The following is a 23,392-nucleotide window of genomic DNA, read 5'->3' as shown; positions in this document are numbered from 1 at the left end:
GTTACACAAAAAATAAGACATCTGTTTCACTGTTATTGGAATCTTCCGTTTCTAGCAAACGATTCTTCTTTTTTTTACGCGCAGCTCCTTTACCTAAATGTAGTTAAACAATTTAAATAACTGAAAAAAGTAAGAAAAGAAAATTTAAAGAAAAATTAAAACCAACTTCGAACAAATAGACATGCACTGAAAAGTGAGAAATAAATTTTTTCCTTATTTAATCTATGACTCATTTTTTTTAAGTCGGCGCCAGATTCACACAGTGAAAATGATGAGGCGACGAGATAAAAAAAATTGAGAATCATAGATTAAATAAGGAAAAACCTTATTTTTCACTTTTCAGTCCATGTTTATTTGTTTGAAGTCGGTTTTAATTTTTCTTTAAATTTTTTATTCACTACTGACTTCATTCGATCGCATATTACAACATAACAACGTCAAAGTAAGTTGTGAAGGAATGATAGGGAAACGATGATGGAACAAATCTAAGGATATCTTTGCATTAATGATTCCAAATTCCTATAAAACTAAGTAGTATACATTTTTTAAAATGTTTTTATATCGTTCAATTTTGCAGCACTGGCACCTGTGGGAACGGGGTCATGGTTTGAATAAAATATTGCAAAGCTAATTAGTAGAATAGCTGATGTCAAATATTCAACATTGAGATTTTCAGAAGATCTTGAATGTGACTTACTACGAACCCTGAATTATTAATATTTATTAATTCACGCTCCATTTTTGCCCTTCTATGCTAGTTACTAATGCTCCCCACTCCATATTTTCCATTAAAATTGAGGCATTTCATGGAAAAATGCACAGGTGCCCTTTTTCTTTAAATCACTTAAAATCGACTCAGGTATGTTATATTCTTTTCTATTGTTCTTTCTCTTTCTCTTTCTCGATTTCATATATGTCTTCTTTTATGAAGTGTACTGTGTAATAAAGGATTATTATTATTCTTATGATTATATATAATATACCAAAGACATTACTTCTCTCAAGTTTAGATTAACTAGATGCTGTTTTGTTACGTAGCGTGATCGACACGCAGCTATATAGTCGCTGAAGGGTCGCGCTGCCGTGCAATAAGTACTTTCGTTTCATAGAGGATTTTGTGTAACCGAGGAAATATGGAAAGTGAGGTGAGTATCGAATCCGCAAGGAAAGAAGCTAATTTAGGAAAGGAAAAATTGATTTGTAAGACAGCTAGCTGTAAAGAATCGAATAAACTAATACTTACTTAAAACATTACAGTTTTTGTTTATTTTCTGCTTCATTTTGTATTTTTTATACAAGCAATGTATAAAAAATGTATGATTAAGTAAACAAAATTATATTTAAATAACTAAACGAAGAAGCAATTTTTTACGAATTTACTACATTTACGGAAACAGGGTACATAAACCACTTGCTCGAAATTTATAAATAAAGACACATATCATTTTCAAATCATGACTTCTGTTTTCAGAACGCTTGATGGACACGGTACTACATCCTTAAAAAAAATGGATTTAATTGCATTACTTTTATTAAGTTATACTATAATGAAAACTTTGCAATCGATTTTCTTGAAATGGCATTTTGGCGTATGCCTTTTTTCCATCAAATGAGCATTCTAGTAGAAGGTACTTTGCAACTCACAAGTAACCAATAAAAATTCGAAATTGCAACGTTTTGTTAATCAGGAAAGTCGCGCATTTGTCCACGCGAAAGAACTTTCTACGCTTTCTACGTTCGAAAGTAACGCGATCGTTAGTTATCGTTAACGCAGCCACCGTGCATTCAAATCCGCCGGAAATTAGAGACGAAACTCAAACAAGCCGCCCCGCGATTCGTTGCAGCGCGCAAGATGGACCTTGTCCCTCAATCGAAATTCCGGCCAGCGAGTTTTCGAAGTTGTGCCCCAGGTTGGAGCGACCGCGTCGTGAATGTAACCGTACGGACCGGCGTATTATGCCAGTTCATCGCTTGGCAGGTTGAGTAATCAAGCGTAATGCTTTCGTGCTTTTGGGCACGCTCTATTTGCACCACGCATGATAGCCAACGCTAATAACGTCCCATGAGAACCTAATGTCGGGCCTCGCTCAGCTCATAATCCAGACTGTGCGTGCGCGCCCGCAACTTTTCCTTCCCTTCCCGAGCGCGCATGCTACTCGGTCTCGCCAGCAGTTGCAACTGGTTAAATAATATTTCTGCCTTCCATTAGTTCCCGCGTAGCGTTAATATTGCACGTTTAATGGACAGAAGAATTAGTTTTCAAAGAATGCAGTTGCATGTGCGCTATCACAGCTGTGCCTCTTTTTCACTGGAACCGAAGATGTTGGGTAATTAGACGTGATACGTGGAATTCGTAGAGCTTTTAATTTAGCAATGAAATGATTATTGTTCGATAGTTTCATGAATAGGAACTGAAGTGGGACTTCAAATTATTGTTGTTATTATTAAGCGTCTTTATTGCATAAAGACAGAAAAGTAGGAATAAAGAAAGAGAATAAAAAACAGCAAAGAGGCGAGATTTAGTCGTAAGACTGTTTTGCAAGCTAATCTTAATAATTATTGTTCTTCGAAGCTGGTATTTTTCGAAGATCTACTATTCTTAATTTTGGTTTGTTGAGTAATTTAAATGATTTCGAATTAAGCTTGTTTTCACAATTTCGTTATTAATTATGTACAGAAATTTATTAATTATGAAGGAAAGCTTGATAAATAATTGCACCGGGATCTGCGGATCCTTATTTTCTGCTCGAATTCGGGAGAAATTTTGAGATTGGAAATTACTTCTTTTTCTGTTATATTCCTTCTGCTACCCAATTATGTTTAAAGGACTAATAATTAATTTATTTATTATACGTATATCCTGTAAAGAATAAATTTCATTTCATGGTCGATCGAAAGTGGCATTGCTACACTTCCAGATTTTACTGCTACGTTAAAGCATCTCGTATCGGTAATTACCAGCTTATAATTAATCGATGCAATTTAGCAGAGGGCCGGAAAGGGTATCGTTCGGTGAAAACAGTCCTGAAGTCTGCATAATTGAGCAAATGGCTACGCCGGGCCCCATTTTGCTTTGGGGTGCATCATTAACCTTCACCAACGAGGCGTACTCTTATTAAGCACATGCTGCGTCGCTTTTACGACATCCTCGCGATCCGAGATATTCATTAACATGCTTGAAAATTATGCTGCTACAGACGGGACAACCTCTGGCGAAGCCTCGTAAAGCAAAGGGGTCCTTTGCAACCATAGCATGCATACGCGTATGCAGAATCCTTGGAATTAAACTCGCAGCTCTGTGATTGCCAGAAAATACATAAAATGTCACACCAAGACACCAGGCTCGCGATTTCTTTCAAGTATTCAGCGTCACGAATACATAAATTAAACTCCAAACGAGCCATTCGCATGCACGACATTTGGGTCATCAGCCCGATAGGACTTGAGCATAAATTTCGTCGGCGACGTCGTCACGCCTGCCACAACAGTCGCTCGGAAAAGCGCCGTAAATCATAAATTACGATTCATTATTATAATTACACGTGAGTGGCGCGCGTGCAAGCGCCATATCAGATGCTTGGCGATCAATCCGCGTGTAACGCCACTCTTTAACGCGTTGCATAAGTAAACAGGGACGCGCGAAAATCGCGTGACTTCCACGCTTTACTGGCGAACTTCTAGTTCGTATGGGATCGAATAATTCGCACGTGGTGCGTAATTTGCACGGGAAGATGGGATCACGCTTGGGTGGAGGATTATAATTTTTAGATTACACGCTCACGGGCTTTGGTCTATATAATTATGCAAGCTGAGTCACGCAACTGGGATGGTCATTGTTTGCTTTCCATTGAAGATGAAAAGAAAATTCATTTGTCTCTACCTGTGTGGTTGTAAGCTGATAGGTTTTTAACGTGCAAAAAGCTGTGACAATATAGCATGTATCTTTTGTCTTCTTCCTCTCTCCCCATTTATTTTCAAATCCTATTCCTTAAGGGGACATGTAGCGCACCGTCATTGTTTGTGTGCTACCAAAATCCGGAGACTTTTTAATTTTTTTTATGAAAGTCTCGAATTTTTACGGACCATATCAGAGGTTTGCGCCGAAATGACACATGTTCTACACATTCTGTAATTTTTTCCAAGTCGAGTTGAACCTCAATTCGCTCGCAATCAGGAAAAAATGAAGAGAAAAAAATATTCGAGAAAAACGCATTTAAAGTTTCTGGGCAAAGGCGGCGCTATAGGTTGCCGCTTGACGTTTTTAGCTGCCAAATCTACAGTTTTGCAAATTTTACTATAAACCAAGCGACATTTTATTGAGGAAAGATAGTACTTTCGGAAAATGCAATAAAAAAATCGATTTCTCGACTGCCTAGTCCTCTTTAGGGGGAACAGCACTGTGACGACTGGAAAAGTAAGCCATTTTTAAGAATTTTTTTCAGAAATAATTTACAGTTTTCATATAAAATTTTTATTACCTACCTGCAGTACAATGTCTCAAGAAACCATAAAACAACAATGAGTGGTTACACATGCATACATTTTAATATATTAATTAATCTTCTAAACCCCTCGCGCGCGCTGGTAGGATGTGTAACTATGGAACACCAGGTCTGAAATCAAATTTCTTTTTTTTTTACAAACTATATGAGTGTAGATTCCATTGCACATACGGATTCTGTGATCGAAAACAAAGTTTTTCAAATGCGCCCGAAAAACTGTCCATCTTATTCGCGGATTTTCGAAATTTTGTTCCGAAGCGCACCATTTCTACAAAAATAATTTGTTGAAGAAATCGATACGTGCAACGGAAACTATACACATACAGTTTATAAAAAAAAAATTTGATTTCCGACCTGCTGTTCCATAGTTACACATCCTACCAAGGCGCGTGAAGGGCTAGAAGATTAATTAATATATTGAAATTTATGCATGTTTTTCTGCTCATTGTTTTTTATACTCTCTTAAGATACTGTACTAAAGGTAGGTAATACAAATTTTATATTAAAACTGTAAATTATTCCTGAAATTAATTCTTAAAAATGGCTTACTTTCCCGGCCGTCACTCTGGTGTTCTCCCTTAAAAAAAACACAATTATTTTATACAATTCCTACGTGTGAATTAGTGTGTGTGTGTGTGTGTGTGTGCAGTGCTTAAAATATCGCCAGCAAATCAAGTTAAATGCGTCCTATTTTCTAAATCCAGTCTACAGATCCATACGTAAAGACGAAACCTATTTAAATAAGAACGAATTCTTATTTTCAATGATGATATACAGATATACATACAGGGAGCTACCGAATAACACGTACAAACGGTCACGAGGTGATTCCCCATGACAAAATGCGAAGATAATATAGAATAAAAAATTTTCACCCGAGTCTTAGTTTTCCAGAAAATCGAGTGTGAAAATGCACCTCGTGCTTATGAAATTACGGCTGATAATTGTAAGGTTCACCGAATGACGTAGCTATAATATTTATCGCGCTTGTAAACAATGCCCACGCGATATTGACGAGTTACTAGATTCAGGAAATAACAAACAGATATTTCGACAAATATTTCATTACATCATTATTATAATTAATCGTCTTTAATACTCAAAAACTCAATTACAGAATTGCCTACTACCCTGTTCCAGTAGGATTTCTAAGGAACATCCACCCCGACATAGGTAATCAGCCCGAAAACGAGGAAAGAGCTCCCTTCGAAGCGAAACAGAAGATCTCACGTGGAAGCACAGAAGAACGGTCGTCATCAGTGGCAAAAAAGCTGCCATCATCCATTTGGTATCGCCACGAACGAGCTTCTCCCCAAACATACCGCATCGACGTCGAGGCGTCTCCGCAGAACGCTGGTGCCCGATAGCTGTACGCCCGAGCAAACGCACAATTGTAAGCTCACAAAAGTCGCTGGCATCTCTCGTCTCCTAGATTCTAATCAAGGGCTGCGTGTACCTATTAGGGACAGTCATTGTGCGTGGGTGTACCGTGAATACGGCCGAGGGGGAGTAAGTTTCTCCCCTCGGCATCGTAACGCTCCGACGAAAAGCAGAGGGGCTGACTTACTACCCCCGGCCCCGGAACGTCACTTGTCACGTCCGATTATACGTGATTCCCTTATTTCCAGGTTGCAGATACCGGTATCCACCGCGTACGCGCTACGGCCGACCGTTTTGTGCGAATACCAGACACCCTCTTCTACTTCTAGCCTCGCCGTACCGCTCGCCTATATCCGAACGCGCTCGGCTGTTGTTCCCCGTCCGTGGCGCCATTCTTCCCCTTTTCTCTCGTTGCCCTTGTTGGGGCGCTCGGGGGAGGGGGCATTGTTGCTGCGGAGAACTGAGAGGAATAACGGAGTGAGATTTTGTAGTCGATGATTAAGAATAGAGGCGAGCCGCGTTACTGTTTTTACGTGGCCGTTTTAATGCAAACGCTGTTGGAGAAGTTGCTGCCCTGTGTCTACCAAACCGCGAGAAAATGGAAGAACGACTGTAGGTTCAGGTTAAAAGTATTCAAGTGCTCGATAATTTCGAGACTTGACCCGACGTGGTCACTAGGGTGGGCCTTATTTATACGCGTGGAATTTTTTTTTTTATTTCTTTACTCTCGCCCCCTAGAACGGTGCCATTTGATAAAAAATAGTCCCTGAAAATGATTATTGCAATCGGAAAAGAGGATAGGGTGCCGACCAGGGTTTAAAGTTTAGAATTCATCAATGGTTTGAATTTGAAGAATTTCTCAAAAATGGTAAGCCCTATCGAAATTTTGTTCCAATAATATTAAAAGAGCATTCAATTTTCTATAATTATTGTATATATAATTTGTTCGGGCTTCCAACCATTTTTTAGATAATAGCGTTTGAATATAGAGAGGTCTGCACTACGTGCGTATAGACGATACGTCACGCCGTACAGTTGGGCAGGCGAAGTGCGGACCTCTCTATATTCAAGCGCTATTATCTAAAAAATGGTTGGAAGCACGAAAAAATTATATATACAGTAATTGTAGAAAATTGAATGCTCTTTTAATGTTATTGGAACAAAATTTCGATAGGGCTTACCATTTTTGAGAAATTCTTCAAATTCAAACCATTGATGAATTCTAAACTTTAAGACCTGGTAGGCACCCTTTCCTGTTGTCCGATTGTAATAATCGTTTTGAGGGACTATTTTTTTATGAAATGGAACCATATTAGGGGATGAGAGCAAAATAACTCGCAGGTTGAATATAAGGGCCACCCTAGTGGTCACACATTCTTATAATTACAAATTGGTCACGCGGGGTTCACCAGCGTCATTTTTCAGTTACCATTTTTGTATTTTCGAATCTTTTAACTTTTCAGTGACAATTGTACGTCCATATTACTCGTAGAATCACGCTCTAGTAGTCTTTTTCTAGAAATGTAAATTTTCATATGTTGAAATTTATATTCGAAAAAATAGATGTGGATATGGGACCATCCTTAAATTACGTAAGGGTAATTTTAGCGATTTCATACTCCCTCCCTCCCCCGGTATGAGAATTCGTAAGATTTGATATTGCAACTCCCTCCTTACGCAATATTTTTACATTTAATTTTTTCAGTTATTAAAATTCCTTTAAAAGTTTATACAATTCATTTAACTCGGTTTCGTAAATTTAAACTAAATTTACTTTTCTGCAACATTAATGATATCATGTCTATTTATTGAAAATTAAATTGAAAAATATTTCGTAAGACGCTACCTGACTCCTCTCCCCTTCTGTAAGAAAACGTAAGAAATTCGCACCCCCTCCCCCAAAAGCCTTACGTAATTTAAGAACGACCCCTAAAAGCAATTTATCTTCGTTAAAATTCATCAAATTTTTAAATTTAATATTCAGCTCCAGAAATTTACAGAAATATTGGTAAAGACATAACCTGGGGTGCGATACGCCCCGTGTGACCACGAAGAGTTAAGTAATGTACTTATCAAAAACTTAAAAAACAATCTGTGCTTCTTCGTCCACATTCAATGCACTTCAACGACATTATTACCAAGCAATCACCCCTTGCCTCATTCAACCACGACTCCCAAGTAATTTAAACAACGACCCCCTATCCAGATCGAAGTAGATACCCGAAAAGGCTGGTGGACAGAGGGAGAGAATCCTTTCGAGAACCGATCGTCCATCTCCGAAGCACGTGGAACGAGGAAGCAGGGCGAGGGCTGGCATAAAAACAGGCGCGAACCCCGTGCAGGCTTCCAGAAGTTATCGGGCTACTTCCGAACGTTAAATGTTATATCCACCTAGCTATCTTCCAGATCGTGCATCTGTCGCGCGTTTCGGTGAATCACTCCGTCCATGGCCGGTGGGCGCTGCTCTACATTATGGCTTCCATAGTCCACGGGTGTTCCGGGATATTGCGTTCCCGTTATAGACTTCGTAGTACTCGATGGTCAGCTGCGGAAGCGCCCGTGCCACGGGTGAAACCATAAGGCCTGCAATTATGGGGTTTGCGGTCGCCCCGTGATGATTTGTTAGAACGATCCCTGTAATTAACGGGATGACTTTCAACTCCGTCTTTCGGCTTCTGCTCGCCGAGATCCTCCAGCGTGATTTTCTTCGTGGCCGTCGTTACGAGCGAAAATGCCGGGACCATTTGCCACCTTCTGATTTCTTTAACACTGTCGCTATCCACGACAGGACCAACGTCGGATAGGTATCGGTGACCAACAATTCTGCATTTTACGCGGACAATACAAACGAGGTTCCGAGTTCTTTTATAGTTCAGGGCCTGCACGGAGACTTGACCAGTGTTGACTGTTTTCAGCAATTTTCAGTTTGATTTTTAGCTCGACTGGTGAGAAAATTAAGATTTCAATGATTTTTGGAAATGAAAGACAAACAAGGGACACATGAAAATCATCACTGGAAACGACACACGGTCCTTTGCACCCTCCTCTATCACACCTTTTATCCGAAACTGTCATTGTGTCAACGGGGGAATATCATGCGTCCACAAAAGCGCAAAACAAAAGCTCGTGTAATATTCATTTCCCGTGCCCCTTGAAATTGTAGGTATGCATGTGTAAAGAGCATTACTTTTTGGACAGAAAACTGGCCCGCCATGTGCGACTCCAAATTCCTGTACACCCTCGTTCGTTCATCCCTGCGTTTTATACAGGCAAAACAGAAACAAGGCATTGTCTAGAAATGTATTCTTCGTGCGTTCCATATTTGAATGGTACCTCGCGGTCTAATGAGAAGGCGAAAAAAAATAATTCGCGGCTGCGCGAAGCGCAAAAGGTTTTCGGTTATTTATTTTAATTAACCGCGCCAATATTAATTCGCGTGTCGTGTAACTGTTTACCGAAACCCTCCGCGGTGGTACACAGAGTCGACAATCGATATGGAGCACCGGGGATCCCCGGGAGAATCGCGATATGTATTTTCAGAAGCGACGCGGTCGAGCACACCCTCGTTTCAAAAGTTTTGTTTGCATGCGGTGCCTTTCATCGGGACTATTTACCGTTTGATCTTATTATTTCATTCGTCTAAATTTAAACACTCCAACCAACCGGCCCTATCGCCGGCGTGCCCGTGGCCACAATCCTGATAATTGAATTGGAGAAGTTGGGAAGAACCTTACTCGCGGTGCCGCATGGAAACTTCAATTCTGGATCAAACAAGGAAATCCGTTCGAGCCTCTCGAGTGTAAGCTCGCAGAAATTCAAAAAGAAAGGGCGAACTCTGTCTTGGAAATTTAAATTCGTGTGGAATTCCCCTAGTCCTACATGTGGAATGGTTAGAGGAACTTGGTCATAGAAAACTGACCAAGTCCCGCGCACCTGTCTTTCCACAAATCGAGGAAATTAAGTTGAATTATGCCTTCAAGTTGCGACTCGAATGATCATCACTATTTATCACTTTTAACTTTCTCATTTGTTCATAAAATACTGCTCTAACATCCCAAACATGTCCTTACAGAAACTGACCATAAAGGAGAACTGCTGTCTCATGAAACAAGACCCAGCTGTTTACCTCTTCCAATATTTTATTAATACCTACCTGTATTGTTTATTAGACTCTTTTGCTCCTGAATCCTCTTTGCTCAGGACTCTCCAACCTGTTCCCATGCAAGCTCCTCGCCGGCAAGGACTGACGAGCAAGGCTCTCACGAAGCAGGTCTACTGACTGTCGCTAAATCTATTTGCCTTCTCTAATTTCTATTAATCCCTCTATCGGTGACTAAGTAGCGTTCTGCATTGATCGAGGTCTGTTGCGGCACAGAGAACGTGTCCTCAGACGGGTGTAGCGCGGAAATGCGAGCTAAGCCCTGGAAAAGCAAACCGATTCGTTAACCACGTTACAGGCACGCTGGTATAAGCCAAACCAAACATTGACATGTTCAATCATTTCGATCTCTCCACCTACCATCGCTCAACGTGCACGACCCTGCCGTACAGCGTCACAGAGGGACGAGGAAAGAGAAGGAATAGGAGAGGGAGAGAGCACCAGAGCCCGCCATCTGGCCTCGAAAAGGGACCCAGCCACCAAGGGGGTAGAAATTGAAATGAAAACAGGAGAGTCTACCCCTTGGCTTGTCTACGGTGCTCTCGTCAATGAGGGCCATTAGGGGACGATATGTTTTTCTTCTTCCACAGATTTCTACGCGAGGCGTTGACTTTCGACTTGTCAGCGGGATGCGCGTACCTCACTTCTGTTTCACTGCTCCGCGAACTCCTCTGTCCAGCTTTGATGTTCTCGTTTTATCAAGGAAGCTTGCAGCAGGTTAACAATCGACATACTTTCATGTAATTAATGAGTGGGTTGTTCAAATGGTACCTAACGGTTTAAATGCGTCGATGTGTTACGTGGGTTGCACTGCTTAATAGAAATATTAATATTCGAATAGGTACAGTGACTCGCATTAATATTCGGACACTTTTTAAAATCGCATAACTTTTTTAGAATTGGTCCAAACAACTTGAGTCTTTTTTAGAAGCTAGATGGATTAGTTTGCTAACTACCCCGTTTCGTCGTTTTGAAAAAAAAAATGTATTTGGTTGGAATATGGAAAAGAATAGTAAACGTCGATTTTTTAATTTTCATTACATGCTCACAAAAAAAAGTTTAAAAATCGACCTTTACTATTCTTTTCCATATTCCAACCAAATACATTTTTTTTCAAAACGACGAAACGCGTCAGTTAGCAAACTAATCTTTCTAGCTTCTCAAAAAAACTCAAGTTGTTTGGATCAATTCTAAAAAAGTTATGCGATTTTAAAAAGTGTCCGAATATTAATGCGAGCCGCTGTACATATATAATATTTTGTTTGTGAAAAGAATTTTCTTCAATTTCCCTGAATTGGCTAGAATTTTATAACTTGATTGGGTGTAAAACGATTTCTTGTGATTATTAGACGCAGAGAACAATGGGGAATAATTAACGAAACTGAAAGATTTCTCTTTGACAATATTTCCTCTTAGTTTTCTCTATTTCACGGTTCATGTAGCTCTGCTCTTTCAATATCGATTCATTTCTCTTTGCTTAATTGTCATCGAAATGTCGTCCCTACGATCATACTGTTCAACGAGCACTCGAGTAATCCGCTTTGGATTATTATGAGCGCAACAATGACCGGAAGCTCAAGAAATTCCCTCTGAGAAAAAATGAAAAGCTCACCGGCTTCATGCGTACGCGAATAGAAACCAAATGCATGGTTACATAATTGTCTTTGCCCCTGGCAGCCATGGGAAACCTTCATATGATCGAGGAGCTCCAGTGAACATCCCTATTGATAAATAAAATTAAAGGTACATGTATATTTCAATATCATCCAGCGATTTCATTCAAACTGGGGTATCATTGTGGTGACTTTATGTTTATGATTGTATAGTCAATACTTATATAATTTCATACGATGAAAAAAAAATTTAACTTAACGATATATCTGTGATATATTATGTATTAACTAGGAATTCATTATTTAGTTTTTCTTTAAATCACTTCTATCTGAATACAATGCAAATGCACATCAGTTTTTCTTCTATTCGCCTTATTTTGGAGGGAAAGTTTAATTTACAGTGGCAGATTAAAATAAACATTCGTTTAATCATCTGTTCTTATTCCATCGCGGGCATAAAATTTATTGAAGAAAAACTATTCCTGTGTGTTTGACTTATGACGAGGATACTTAAGCACCCAAGTGTTCGTAGATTATTAATAAATTATAACAATATTTCCGCAGGGACTTTCATCAATATTGAAGGCTATCACAGAATTATCGAAAATACTTTGAAGAATTTAGAAATATGTAGCTTTTCTCATCGATGAATCTTGTGAAAAATTATATATTTTTTAACAGAGCCTGGCAATTTAAAGTCAAATTGCTCATGTTAATAAATACTCTTCATCGATCACTTTTCCCCTAAAGAGTGAATAAGTAGGAAAGGCTGCACTGTGAGAAATAGTTAGCCATTTTACAAGAGAAAAAATGTGAAATTTTATGGATAATTGGTAAACTGAATCGCGAGGCAGGGGACAGGATGATTCGATCGAATAAACAGGAATTCCATAGACGGATTTACCTAATTCCAGCACGCACTATTGCGACCATAATAGGGAAGCGACGATCCATCACGGTCACCGGTTCGCGGTTTTGTCAGTAACTATTGTGGACCGAAACAGTTTTGCTCGACAATACTTGCCGCGCCACACCTTCGTAGGTACGAACGGCAACAAATGCGGAACGTTTCCAGAGGAATACCTCACGAGCCATGTCCATGGCATGCATTGCAAATTGCAGGTAGATTTATGGGTGAATCGGGACGTCCCGTAGCCCAGTTCCCATGCCCCGTGTAATCGCCCGTGAAGATCCATTTTTCTCGTAAATAGTATCGCGTGTACCGACATCCACACATTTTTTTTCTTTTCTTTCGTCGCTTCTTTTAAAACTCGCACTAGTCTCTTATTGAACGCGCGTTAGGGAATAGAGAAAAAAGTATATAATATCAATTTTTATGTTAAACGATTTAATTTAATTTGATCGAAGATGCACTAAAAACTAAAAAATAATTCTTTTCTTGCACTACAATTATCTGGTGATATGTCACTTTGAATAAAATCGTGGGGCAGGACATTTCATCGCTTTTCATCACTTGTTGTTGTGATTTTATTTAAAGTGGCATATCGCCATCGCAATTGTAGTACGAGAAAAGAATTCTTTTTTAGGTTCTAGTGCAGTTTCGATCAAATTAAATAAAATCGTTTAACTTAAATTTTTGTTTATATATTTTTGTTATTATTTACTTTTTAGTGTTGGAGTGTTGAAAACCCGGTTTTCGAATTGTAAAAATTCATAAATAAAAACCGGCTTTTAAACCCGGCTTTTAAAAACCGACAAACCTTAATGACTAGGTACCGTATAACATAATGTAAACGGAAAAGGAAAGTTCCATTGAAAAGCATCTGCACTTCTCTTCATTACTTTTTGCAAACGCTGTAATAACGAGTCGCATCCTCTTCGACTAATTATTTATTAATTGATTTATTGCAAAAGAAATCGTAGGTTTCTTCGTAGTATATAAACTACTGAATTTAACCTAAGTTTAATCTGGGTTAAATTTGTGTTACCTCTAAGAATTACTTGTACAGAATTTCAATGTATTATTTTATTGCCACTTAACAAAATGAAACATAAAACTAAACTCTACGAAAAATGTAGTTTGATCTACCCCGGATCTAGCCTAGCTCTAATTTCAAGAACGGTGCTAGAGGTATCACAAGTGAGAAGACACATGCTCACATTCGACCTTATCAGTCTTTTAATTAACAGTTCTCACTTAATTCCGATCCAACAGGTTTCCCTAACATCACCTCCCCAGTATTTCGTTTATTCAGCTATTTTTAATTAGAGTGCATTTGAGGTACATCCACCTTAAAGTCTGGTTGTCCTCTCGACGTGAACGCGTTCGTTTCTCATGCCACGAGCTTGCACCAAACTGTCGATCATTTGGGCGGAAAAAGGAAACGCCCATGGCTTTACCGCGGACTGAATGCCCCGCAGAAGAGGCGTTAAATGCGACAAAACCATGACATCCGGTGGACACGGGTCGACACGTGACCCGTTCAATGCTCTTAAGCCGAGTACTCGATGAAGATCGTCGAAACGGTGTTTTAAGCACTGTTCAGCCGCTAAGGTGCTTTGTTAGTAGCTTTTCACATCGCTACGTTGCGAGACTGTTTACTCCCTACGTTTGGCAGCTGTAATTATCACCCAGAGCTGCGTGTACCATTTTGACTGCGCCTTCAGATCGACCTTTGTCACGCTCCAGATAGGGTGGTTCTCTTTTCGTCACTTTTATTTAACGTATGAATACTGAATGCAGTGCTCGATACTGTGCGAAGCGAAAGCTTTTGAACGAATGTTAAATGCTTTCTCAGAGAATTAAATTGACAATGACAGTGGGATGCATGAAGCCTTTACACTAGTCTCTGTACTATTATGTTTCCTATCATCTGTGCTCTTTTATTTTTCTTGGTTCTTTCATTAAAAAGATGTTCCATTGTAACTAGTAGTCATCGATTACTTTTTACTCTACCGTGACTACCTGTTTTTCAACGCCATCTTCGGGAATTTATTTAACAAAAACTATGAGTTTATACTATCCGGCGTTTTGTCTGCATATTAAGGTATGTTCGAAGTAATACTCGGAATTTTTTTGAACTATTTTATCGCGTAGATACATAGATATAGTCGGTGGTGAAAGCTTGTTCATAAAAATTATTTTTCGTCGGGCGATGGTGTGGGGACTGTTATAGTCATCTAAAATGGAAAAACTAAGGTTTATTTTCTTTATTACGGTTGTCGCTATGGTTGGAACCACGGAGGTGTCCTAAAAATAAAAATTTGCGAAATGACAGTGTCTTGAAAAAATGCTCGATTTTTACTAAATATTTAGCTGTGTTTGTTCTGTAAAATTAATTTTTACAAAATAGAAACTCGTCCGTGGCAACTTATTGTTTTTGCTAAATAAATCCCCGAAGATGGCGTTGAAAAACGGGCAGGTACACTAGTTGGATTACCCCCTTAAGGAAGTTTTACTTTTTCAAATGAATACTTACGTATACTTTTGAGCGAAATTAATAATTCTACGTATCGCCTGTGCTTCCTAAGTTTGACCTGTGATTCTACATTCTCCTATCTATACACAGTACAACTATCTATTATTAGCAACTAATAATAAAAATCTGGATCTGAGGAACCCTTTTCACTCGAAAGAGTCCTACAGCTTGCAATTGATATTATGGACATATTCACTCGGCAGAGTGCTGTTTAAACAACTTATAAAATGCGTGATGTGTCAAATATACTCATCACGAACCACAAAAGTGTCTCTCGTGAAAAGAGAAGAAATACAAATATTATATTGAAATACAACTATTATATTCCACAAAAAACGTAGCAATAATTTACTAGTTCTTTCACCAGCACCAGAGGTGGACAAAATTTGTATTCAAATAAAATTTCGAATAACGAATACAAACGTTACAAAATTAATTCGTCACATTTCGAATAAAGTTGACCCTGGTTAACTTTACTCGTCAAATAGTCTAAAGCTAAAGTAACTTCTATTTGATACGTTATTTAAATAATTTTTTATTTAGATAGTGCCCAACTCTGACCAGCACCATTAACCTTTAGATATGTCAAGTGAAAACGAATGTCTCAGGTGCACATGTAAGTGCATCTACGAAACGTGATTTACAAGAGACAAAATCAATTACAATTTCTCTGCTCGAATGCTGGATCATCCGAATGGCGTGCTCGGACAATACCGCTTTGAGTTAGCTCTATCGTGACTGGCGCACCCGAGAGGGCGTCAAGGAAATGGGAAGCTGGTAAGTCTGTGGAAAATTCTCCTTCCGCGAGGTTAGTACAGCGAAACCGTCCTGGTCAGACAGTAGTGCAATACAAAATGGTTCATCCTCCAGTACCAGGACTTGCTCGTGGAACTCGGTTGTTAGTTTCCCTCTTTCTGTCCCGTGTTCCAGTCGGTCCGTGCACGCGAAGAGTCTCGAGCGAGACAGATAGCCAGGCGAATAGATGGACAAATGGATGGAGAAATAAAGCGGCCACACAATTATCTTAATGGAGTTGTGGACACCGGTAGGCATTATTGATTCGACGCGTAAACGTCGCTACGCCACTGTCCTGTCGCGTAACTCTCGCACGATGGAGAACTGAACAAAATATCGTGCTGGTGCAGCACAGTGGGGATTCGAGGGATAATATTTTCTTGGATGTAAAATATCCTACAGATCGAACGGAGTGTAAATAAAATCTCTTTCAGAGGGAAGTTTTTATTTCCTATTGCTTTCCCTTCCTCTGGAAGATATCGCTCTGATAAGAAATACCTGACTGATTGTAGCTATTAGATTTATTATTAATTATTACAGACTCGTTATAAATTAATGCAATCTTGTGGTTCGATCATGTGGTTAAGTAACATATAGAGAATGGGGTATTTAAAAGGATACAGATAAATATCTCTGTGGCTTTTGGACGTGTTATGTGGTGTGGTTTGGAATCCTAGTGGTGCTCATAGTTATTAACTGTGACGGAGTACCTGCTAGAGATAGTGGAAAGGGGCAGAAAGGTTCCAGTGAACCAGTGAATTGAGAATGGTGGGAGATGTTGGAAAGAAGTTTCAACAAACGTTGCATCTTTTTTTATATCTACAAAACTGTGTAAAATAATTGTCGAATTAAGGATTAGTGGTGGAGGTAACTTGAGAAGCATACATTTTTTCAGAATTATTTCTAAGCAACTCTTTTTAAAGATTTTTTTCTCCGCAGATACAACATATAATACAATAAATCTTTTTGGTATTTATTAATCTACTCTTATATTATACAAAAAAAATTAAAAGAATTTTTTTTAATTTGTTTTAAAACTTTAAACGCGATTATCTCAAAACGACATTTTTTCAACTGGTGCAGGTGATTGCAAAGAAACTATTTGTTTAAAACAGTGATTGCAAAAAACCTATTTGTTTAAAATATTTTTTTTTGCAATCACCTGCACCAGTTGAAACAATGTCGTTTTGAGATAATCGCGTTTAAAAATTTAAAAGAAATTAAAAAAAATTCTTTTGAATTTTTTTGTATAATATAAGAGTAGATTAATAAATACCAAAAAGATTTAATGCATTATATGTTGTATCTACGGAGAAAAAAATCTTTAAAAAGAGCTTAATTTTTCAAACCGTCACAGTGGACTGACCCCTTAAAATACCTAAAATACTTACAATTAGTTACTTTCAATCAAATAATTAAGCAACTATAGCAGACATGTTTCATACTCCTTTCTCCAGGCTCGGCCGCTCATCTCATTACCAAAGTGCGCTACATGCGCCTGGTTTGTTTCGGTACCATTACAGTAAACAAAAGAAACAGATGGTTTTGCTAACAACTGTGCCACACATGACTTCCGAAAAGTCATCGAATCTTTGTGGCATCAGTGCACTTTAAATTGTTCTTTGGTTTATCAATTATTCTCTATTATCACGTCGGTGCGCGTGCTGCAGCATGCCCGATGGCTGTTTCAGGTTGTAGTAGAAGTGGCTCACAAAACGTTGGAATGAACAATCCACTCATCAGAGCCGACACGTGAGCTGCACGTGCCAGGAGCGTGCCAGAACAACTGGTGCCCCGTCGCTTCTGGCACCATGTGCGCCGATGAATATGCACGCGTGCTGCACGCGCGTTTCCTTTTTCCAATGCAGGATCGCCTAAGTAGATGGTAAATGTTACCCTTTTCTTGTTGTTGCGACTTACGTGCCTCTTTGAGCCTAGGTACTGTTCTTCAATTCTATGCAAAAATCGACTCCATTTGCCTCGGCTTTGGAGCGTCCAACTCTTATTTTATCAACCCTGCCATTTTTTTTGCGATGAAAAATAAGAAACACAGTTATTGAATGCACGGTGAGTGGCTGGTGTAGATTTGTTAGAATACTACGGTAATAATTCATAAGCTTTATAAATCTAGTTATTATGTGGCTTGATATAAAACTTTGAACATTTTGGGTGTCCTCACTTGTATGTATACAGGGTCTTTTACTATCGCTGGTGTATAAGAAAGAGGGTTGATGTTCACAAAAATATGTCGAAGGGTAATTTTTGCAAAAGTATACGATTTCGAGAATTATCATCAAGACATCATTGGAAATAAAAAATATCGTATTACAGGTTACATTTCGCTTGCTTGTATTTAGAAATATCGCCCATATCTGTTGCTGATGTATATTAATGTAGAAACTTTGTAAAATGGGTTGTAAAATGTAAAACCCAGAAGAGACCTAAATTATGTAACACTGTTTCTAATAGTACATTTTCGAAAATAAAATTCACCTGCCTTGGTTATATAACTAATAACGAATGGCTCTGAACAAACCACCCCCCCCCCCCACTGGATTCTTCTAATTGCCATGTGAAACATCTTTCGGGGGTCATTAATAATTTCGACAATATCTATGTGGATCAATTAAAAATGATATATATCATCGCAATAATTTATCACGTAAATATTATAAATAGAGATCTTGATCTCGACTGATGGCCAAAAGTAATTGATGCGGGTAGACACCATGGAACGACAATACCGAAGATCACGATAGAGACCGTGTATTCGATTAGTGATGCAGTAACACGTTTTATTTGTTAAAAATATAATGACGATGCGACTTCCCTATAAATAGACACATGCTTCAGTTATATCTATACACCTTTCTTAATTACAATCCATTTTAGATGCAGTTTCGTGCTATTAAAAGCTGTCTATATCTAGCAGTGATTAATTCTGAAATACGGGATCAATATTTCAAAGTAAAGCTAGTAATTAAGTTACATGTCGAAGACAATTTGGCTTCCGTATTCGAAGAATATATGTTCAGAGATATTAAGTGGAACCTTCATAATTCATTTAACGTAATTTCGATGAAACTTCCTTAGCCAAACTTTCTAGTAGTCCAAGGAAATATTGAAATAATCAACGAAATTTAAAATACAATGATAATTTTGTTAATTTTTTTGTAGTAATTTGAAGTTAATTTACTATTACAACCTCTTGATAAATAATATTTATTTTCCTAGCAAATATGAACCTATATTACACGTTTGGCCACCAATTAAGACTTTGTTCATCTTTTGTTAATGTTCAAGAACTGACTTGACCAATCCAAAAAGTTATCATTTGCTACACAAAAATCGAAAATTTTAAATTAAATGCGGCAGCATTGTTTCTTCACAATTCTAGTCACCACCCTAAAGAAATATCCCCAAACTCCGAATTACCTGAGTCCTTTATATTCATCCAACGTGTAATCCACAGATTACCAATTATTTAAATATTCCAATTACTTTTGGATAGAGAAAAATGTTCAACACCAGACCTCGCTTGAAACATGCATTTCTATAATTTGTTGGTTTCGCGGAAACTGATCTCAACGCGATGCTAACACACACATCACTTACCTACTCTAACTTTACAGCTTGTTTACAGTTGACTTTTCAAATTGAAAGAAGTTTGTCTAACGGTCTAATGGATAAGGCTACTGTTTTCAGACGCTAAGAATCAATCATCCCAGAGGTGGTTATGAAAGACCATCGAGCACACTGTCTTTGATGTTCCCGAAAAAAAAAACGCTTAAGGGGTTGCAAGAAGGGGGCCAATGAGTGGCGCCCGCATTTTCCACGAAAACTGCGCCACTCGACTCTGAAAGTTTCGAGGATACCCCGAGCTTGATGATAAACAACTCGAAACGCAACTCCTAATCCCACGTAACAATGCCATTGTACGACGAGTGCGACCAACTGCCGGGCCTAACACTACGTCCTCGACGACATATGGGACAGAGCCAATGGTCTAGTACTTAATGTTTCGTGCTTTGCACCCCTATAGAATGAAGTTCGATGACCACTTCAAAGAGTAAGGGTCACCACTTGAAAAAGATCTTCGCTTACTTCCGCTACTTATCCCTCGATATAGCGTATCAGTGTCCATTTAAAATTGTTTGAAAGTAGGTACTGTTAGAATGAATAGATACTGACGTGTGTACCATATTCATACGATAGAATTCCAAATCTTTGGCATATCAATTTCATATCGTTGCTTTCAATTGTCAGAAGATTAAGTATCGTATTAAATTGTACGAGAAACGTCAAAATGATTTTAGGATATTAATTTGGGTATTGGGTTTGAAATTATCAGGTATCTTCTTGTGAAACTGATATATTGTGTTGGAACTGAGACAGTGGGACCTCGATATGTATAATTTTGAGCGTGCACGTGGTGGGTTTGATGGTTTAATAAAAAATAAATCAAGTTAGAAGCGGGAGAAGCAGTTTTAGTCTTAACCCCTTCGATGCGACTTTCTTCTGTTTGGATTTTATTATATTTTCCTGCAGAAATCGACTGTACTTGGCTGCGGATAGGTACAGATCAAATTTGAAAGTTGTAGGTCAATTTGAAAAATTGGGACATATTTGTGCCAGCTGTTTTTTTTTTAGTGGGACATACCTGACCCGGTAAAGTTAAATTTTAGAGGGCCGGGATTTTTTCATTAAATTTGTAAATTTTATTTACTTAAAATTAAACAGAGTTAAACACTTCCGATCTTCTGTCGGAATGTTGTGCATGTATTTTTGTGATATTCCTCCCAGTGAATATCAATTGGGCCTAGTTATGCCGAAGTCAACCAACCAACAATGAATAAATTGTAACTAGGTCGAATGCTACATATTTCAGAGGGATGGGGAAGAAGCGTTGTTTTGACGGAGTGTAACATTTCACGGGTGATAAGGCATTCAATGGTCTTCGCAGTGTAACTGGGGAAAATATTTTCACCGTATTCAGGAATAAAAATGAAAATACTTAATGGGGCACATGTGTCCCGAAAACGCATAGGCACTTCTCGATGCTCGCTAAGATAAATAAAAACAATAATTTAAAAGCTTTTTAAGCAAAACAGTATCATACTATAAATTGATAAGCAGCGATAAAAAATTTCAGAGAATTGTTCAATTACGCGTGTAAAACACGAGATTTCTATCATTGCGAGTCTGCAGCCAGACACCCTACCAAAATGAAACTTATCCAGCACATTATTAAGTTGCTTATTCTCATGATTGCCAATCAAATGTAGTTGTATATAGTCAGATTAACTATAAAAGAATAAAACAACGCAGATATGTGGCACGTATTGTTCCACGGATGATCACAAAAATTCACTGGGACATATGTGTCCCAACTGGGCTGAAAGGGTAAAAATATTGCGTGCTGGGTTCAGTACCTCGATAGTTGCGCGAACCTCACTATTTGCACGAGTTTGTGGCCCATTTCTGTGCAATTGTCGAGGGTCTACTATAAAGTCTGTTGTTTGTAGATAATGAACCATGATATATCATCATGGATACTAGAGTGTTACTCATTTAGTTTAAAACTAGAGATTTTTGTTTGGGTTACTGTCCGGAATAATCGAAGCCAGTCTTTAGAATTAAAATTCTGAAGAGATATAGTTCGGTACCTATATTACGAAAAACGTGAAGTAAGAAGGAATACCAATAAAATAAAATGAAGAACAGAAAAGAAGTATCAAATCAAAAAAGACTCACGTTCTTCCTTGATCGGAAAACAGCTTGGTGTTTGAATCTTCCGTTCTAAAACAAAAGGAAAAGAATAAACTAATTAAGTCGATTCAAATAAACCGTGTGTACAACTTAAACATAATAAAATTGTAATAGAAAATTTATAAGGTAACGTAAATGCAAGAAATTGACTAGAAAGGACAAAGAAAATGATACTGTTAAAAAATAACAAACTAAGTTAAGAAGCTTCTCGGTTTCTGTTGCATTAATAAGATAGTAAAATGCATCTAACGCTGTGATTATCTCATGTGTGCTTTCGTCACAAGATTTTAAATAACGTTGAGACAATGCGGGGTTCTATCTTGGTGTGTACCATAACATTTTTATAGGACTCCGTGTCAGCCGTGTTTTAGCCTGATAGTGCTTCTCTCGCCACACAATCATAAATAATTTAACCGCGAACGAGTACTCTCGTCCATCGTGGACCTACCTGTGCAATACCTTGATTCATCACCTGTTTGAATTAAATTGTTCATGTATAAAGATTGGGATTTTGTATGGTCGCAATTAGCGCAAGAAATTCTTCAGTGAAATGAAAGCGATTAAGCCTCAACTACCGACATACGTACAAATTATTTAAAATATTTAGCTTTCAATGTATCACAAATGATAATGTTTAAGAATTGTAAGAGAAACTGATTGTAATTGTGACTGTTATAATTGTTAGTCTAATATTTCTTTATATAGTTTGTTTATGAAAGCAAAGTTAGAATATAAAGAAAAATTTTAAGTATACTTAAAATTATAATAGAATGTGGACTGATGTATATTTTAATTTTTCCTCTGAAGTTATTTTTATGTTGAAATCTTTATCTAACATCCCAGGGTGTTGAAAATCCGCTAATAAATTTGTGCAGATTTTAAACGTATCACTATTCTACATTTACACAAATGGTACCAGCTACAAAAGTATAACACATGCTATCAAAAACTTGTATACATAAATACTTGAAATTAATAAACAGCGTACATAACACATGGCCTGTGAAACATTATTCTTTAAATAATACAACAAAATAGTACAAATGCTTTGTTATTAGTTAAAAGTTGCTAAAACATCACATCCTTTGGTTTCTACTTATGATATCACACCAAAAAGCGAAGTTTCACAAGGAAAAACACGTTGGAATTTGAAACATTAAACAAATGAGGATGCATTAATTCTTTTATTCAAGCCTCATTAATTTTATTTACGAAAAGTAATTCGATCAGCTAAAAGAGTAATGGCCATTTCTAGCAACTATTAACACAATGAAATAAAAAGGATCTCTAAAAATGTAACAGTATATTATTGTATGTAAACCACGCCATCATCGACCTTCACAAATGATGACACGTAAGTAGAAACAGTAAGTAATAGCCAGACTTGGTCGAGAGATCTTATTCAACACACGGGTACCCAACGAATGCCCAAAATCGATTTTTCCGAGACAGCAGTCTTGTACAAAAAATCCAGTTCCATATTACCGCTTTATTTTCACTCACATAATTACTCCCCACTCTATTAAAATGAACTGACAAACTACAGTACATGAAAAGCAAGGAAATGACAAAGAAAAAGCAATAAAATTATTACATAAATATATTTCATGGTTTTCGCGTGATTTTTGCACGAAAAAATCAGGACTTAAAATTTAAATAGCTGCTATTTTGTTTCAAATTAATATTTCAAAAATTCGCTCCGTTAATCAGAGGATACATTTAATATACCAACGA

General features: G+C 37.8%; 1 protein-coding gene across 2 annotated transcripts in view; it reads right to left on the bottom strand.

Annotated features, from left to right (window-relative positions):
• Lim3 (Lim3 homeobox protein) overlaps positions 1-23,392 on the bottom strand; it is an 81,283-nt gene that overhangs the window by 43,053 nt on the left and 14,838 nt on the right. For both annotated transcript variants that reach the window (XM_076831302.1, XM_076831303.1), the window contains exon 2: positions 21,644-21,688. In XM_076831302.1, the coding sequence (XP_076687417.1) occupies positions 21,644-21,688 (45 nt within the window). The remainder of the gene's footprint in view (positions 1-21,643; positions 21,689-23,392) is intronic.

This window comes from Andrena cerasifolii, chromosome 2 (genome assembly GCF_050908995.1).
Source record: "Andrena cerasifolii isolate SP2316 chromosome 2, iyAndCera1_principal, whole genome shotgun sequence".
NCBI lineage: Eukaryota > Metazoa > Arthropoda > Insecta > Hymenoptera > Andrenidae > Andrena > Andrena cerasifolii.
The sequence above is the reverse complement of the archived record's forward strand: the minus strand, read 5'-3'. Positions and strand labels throughout refer to the sequence as shown.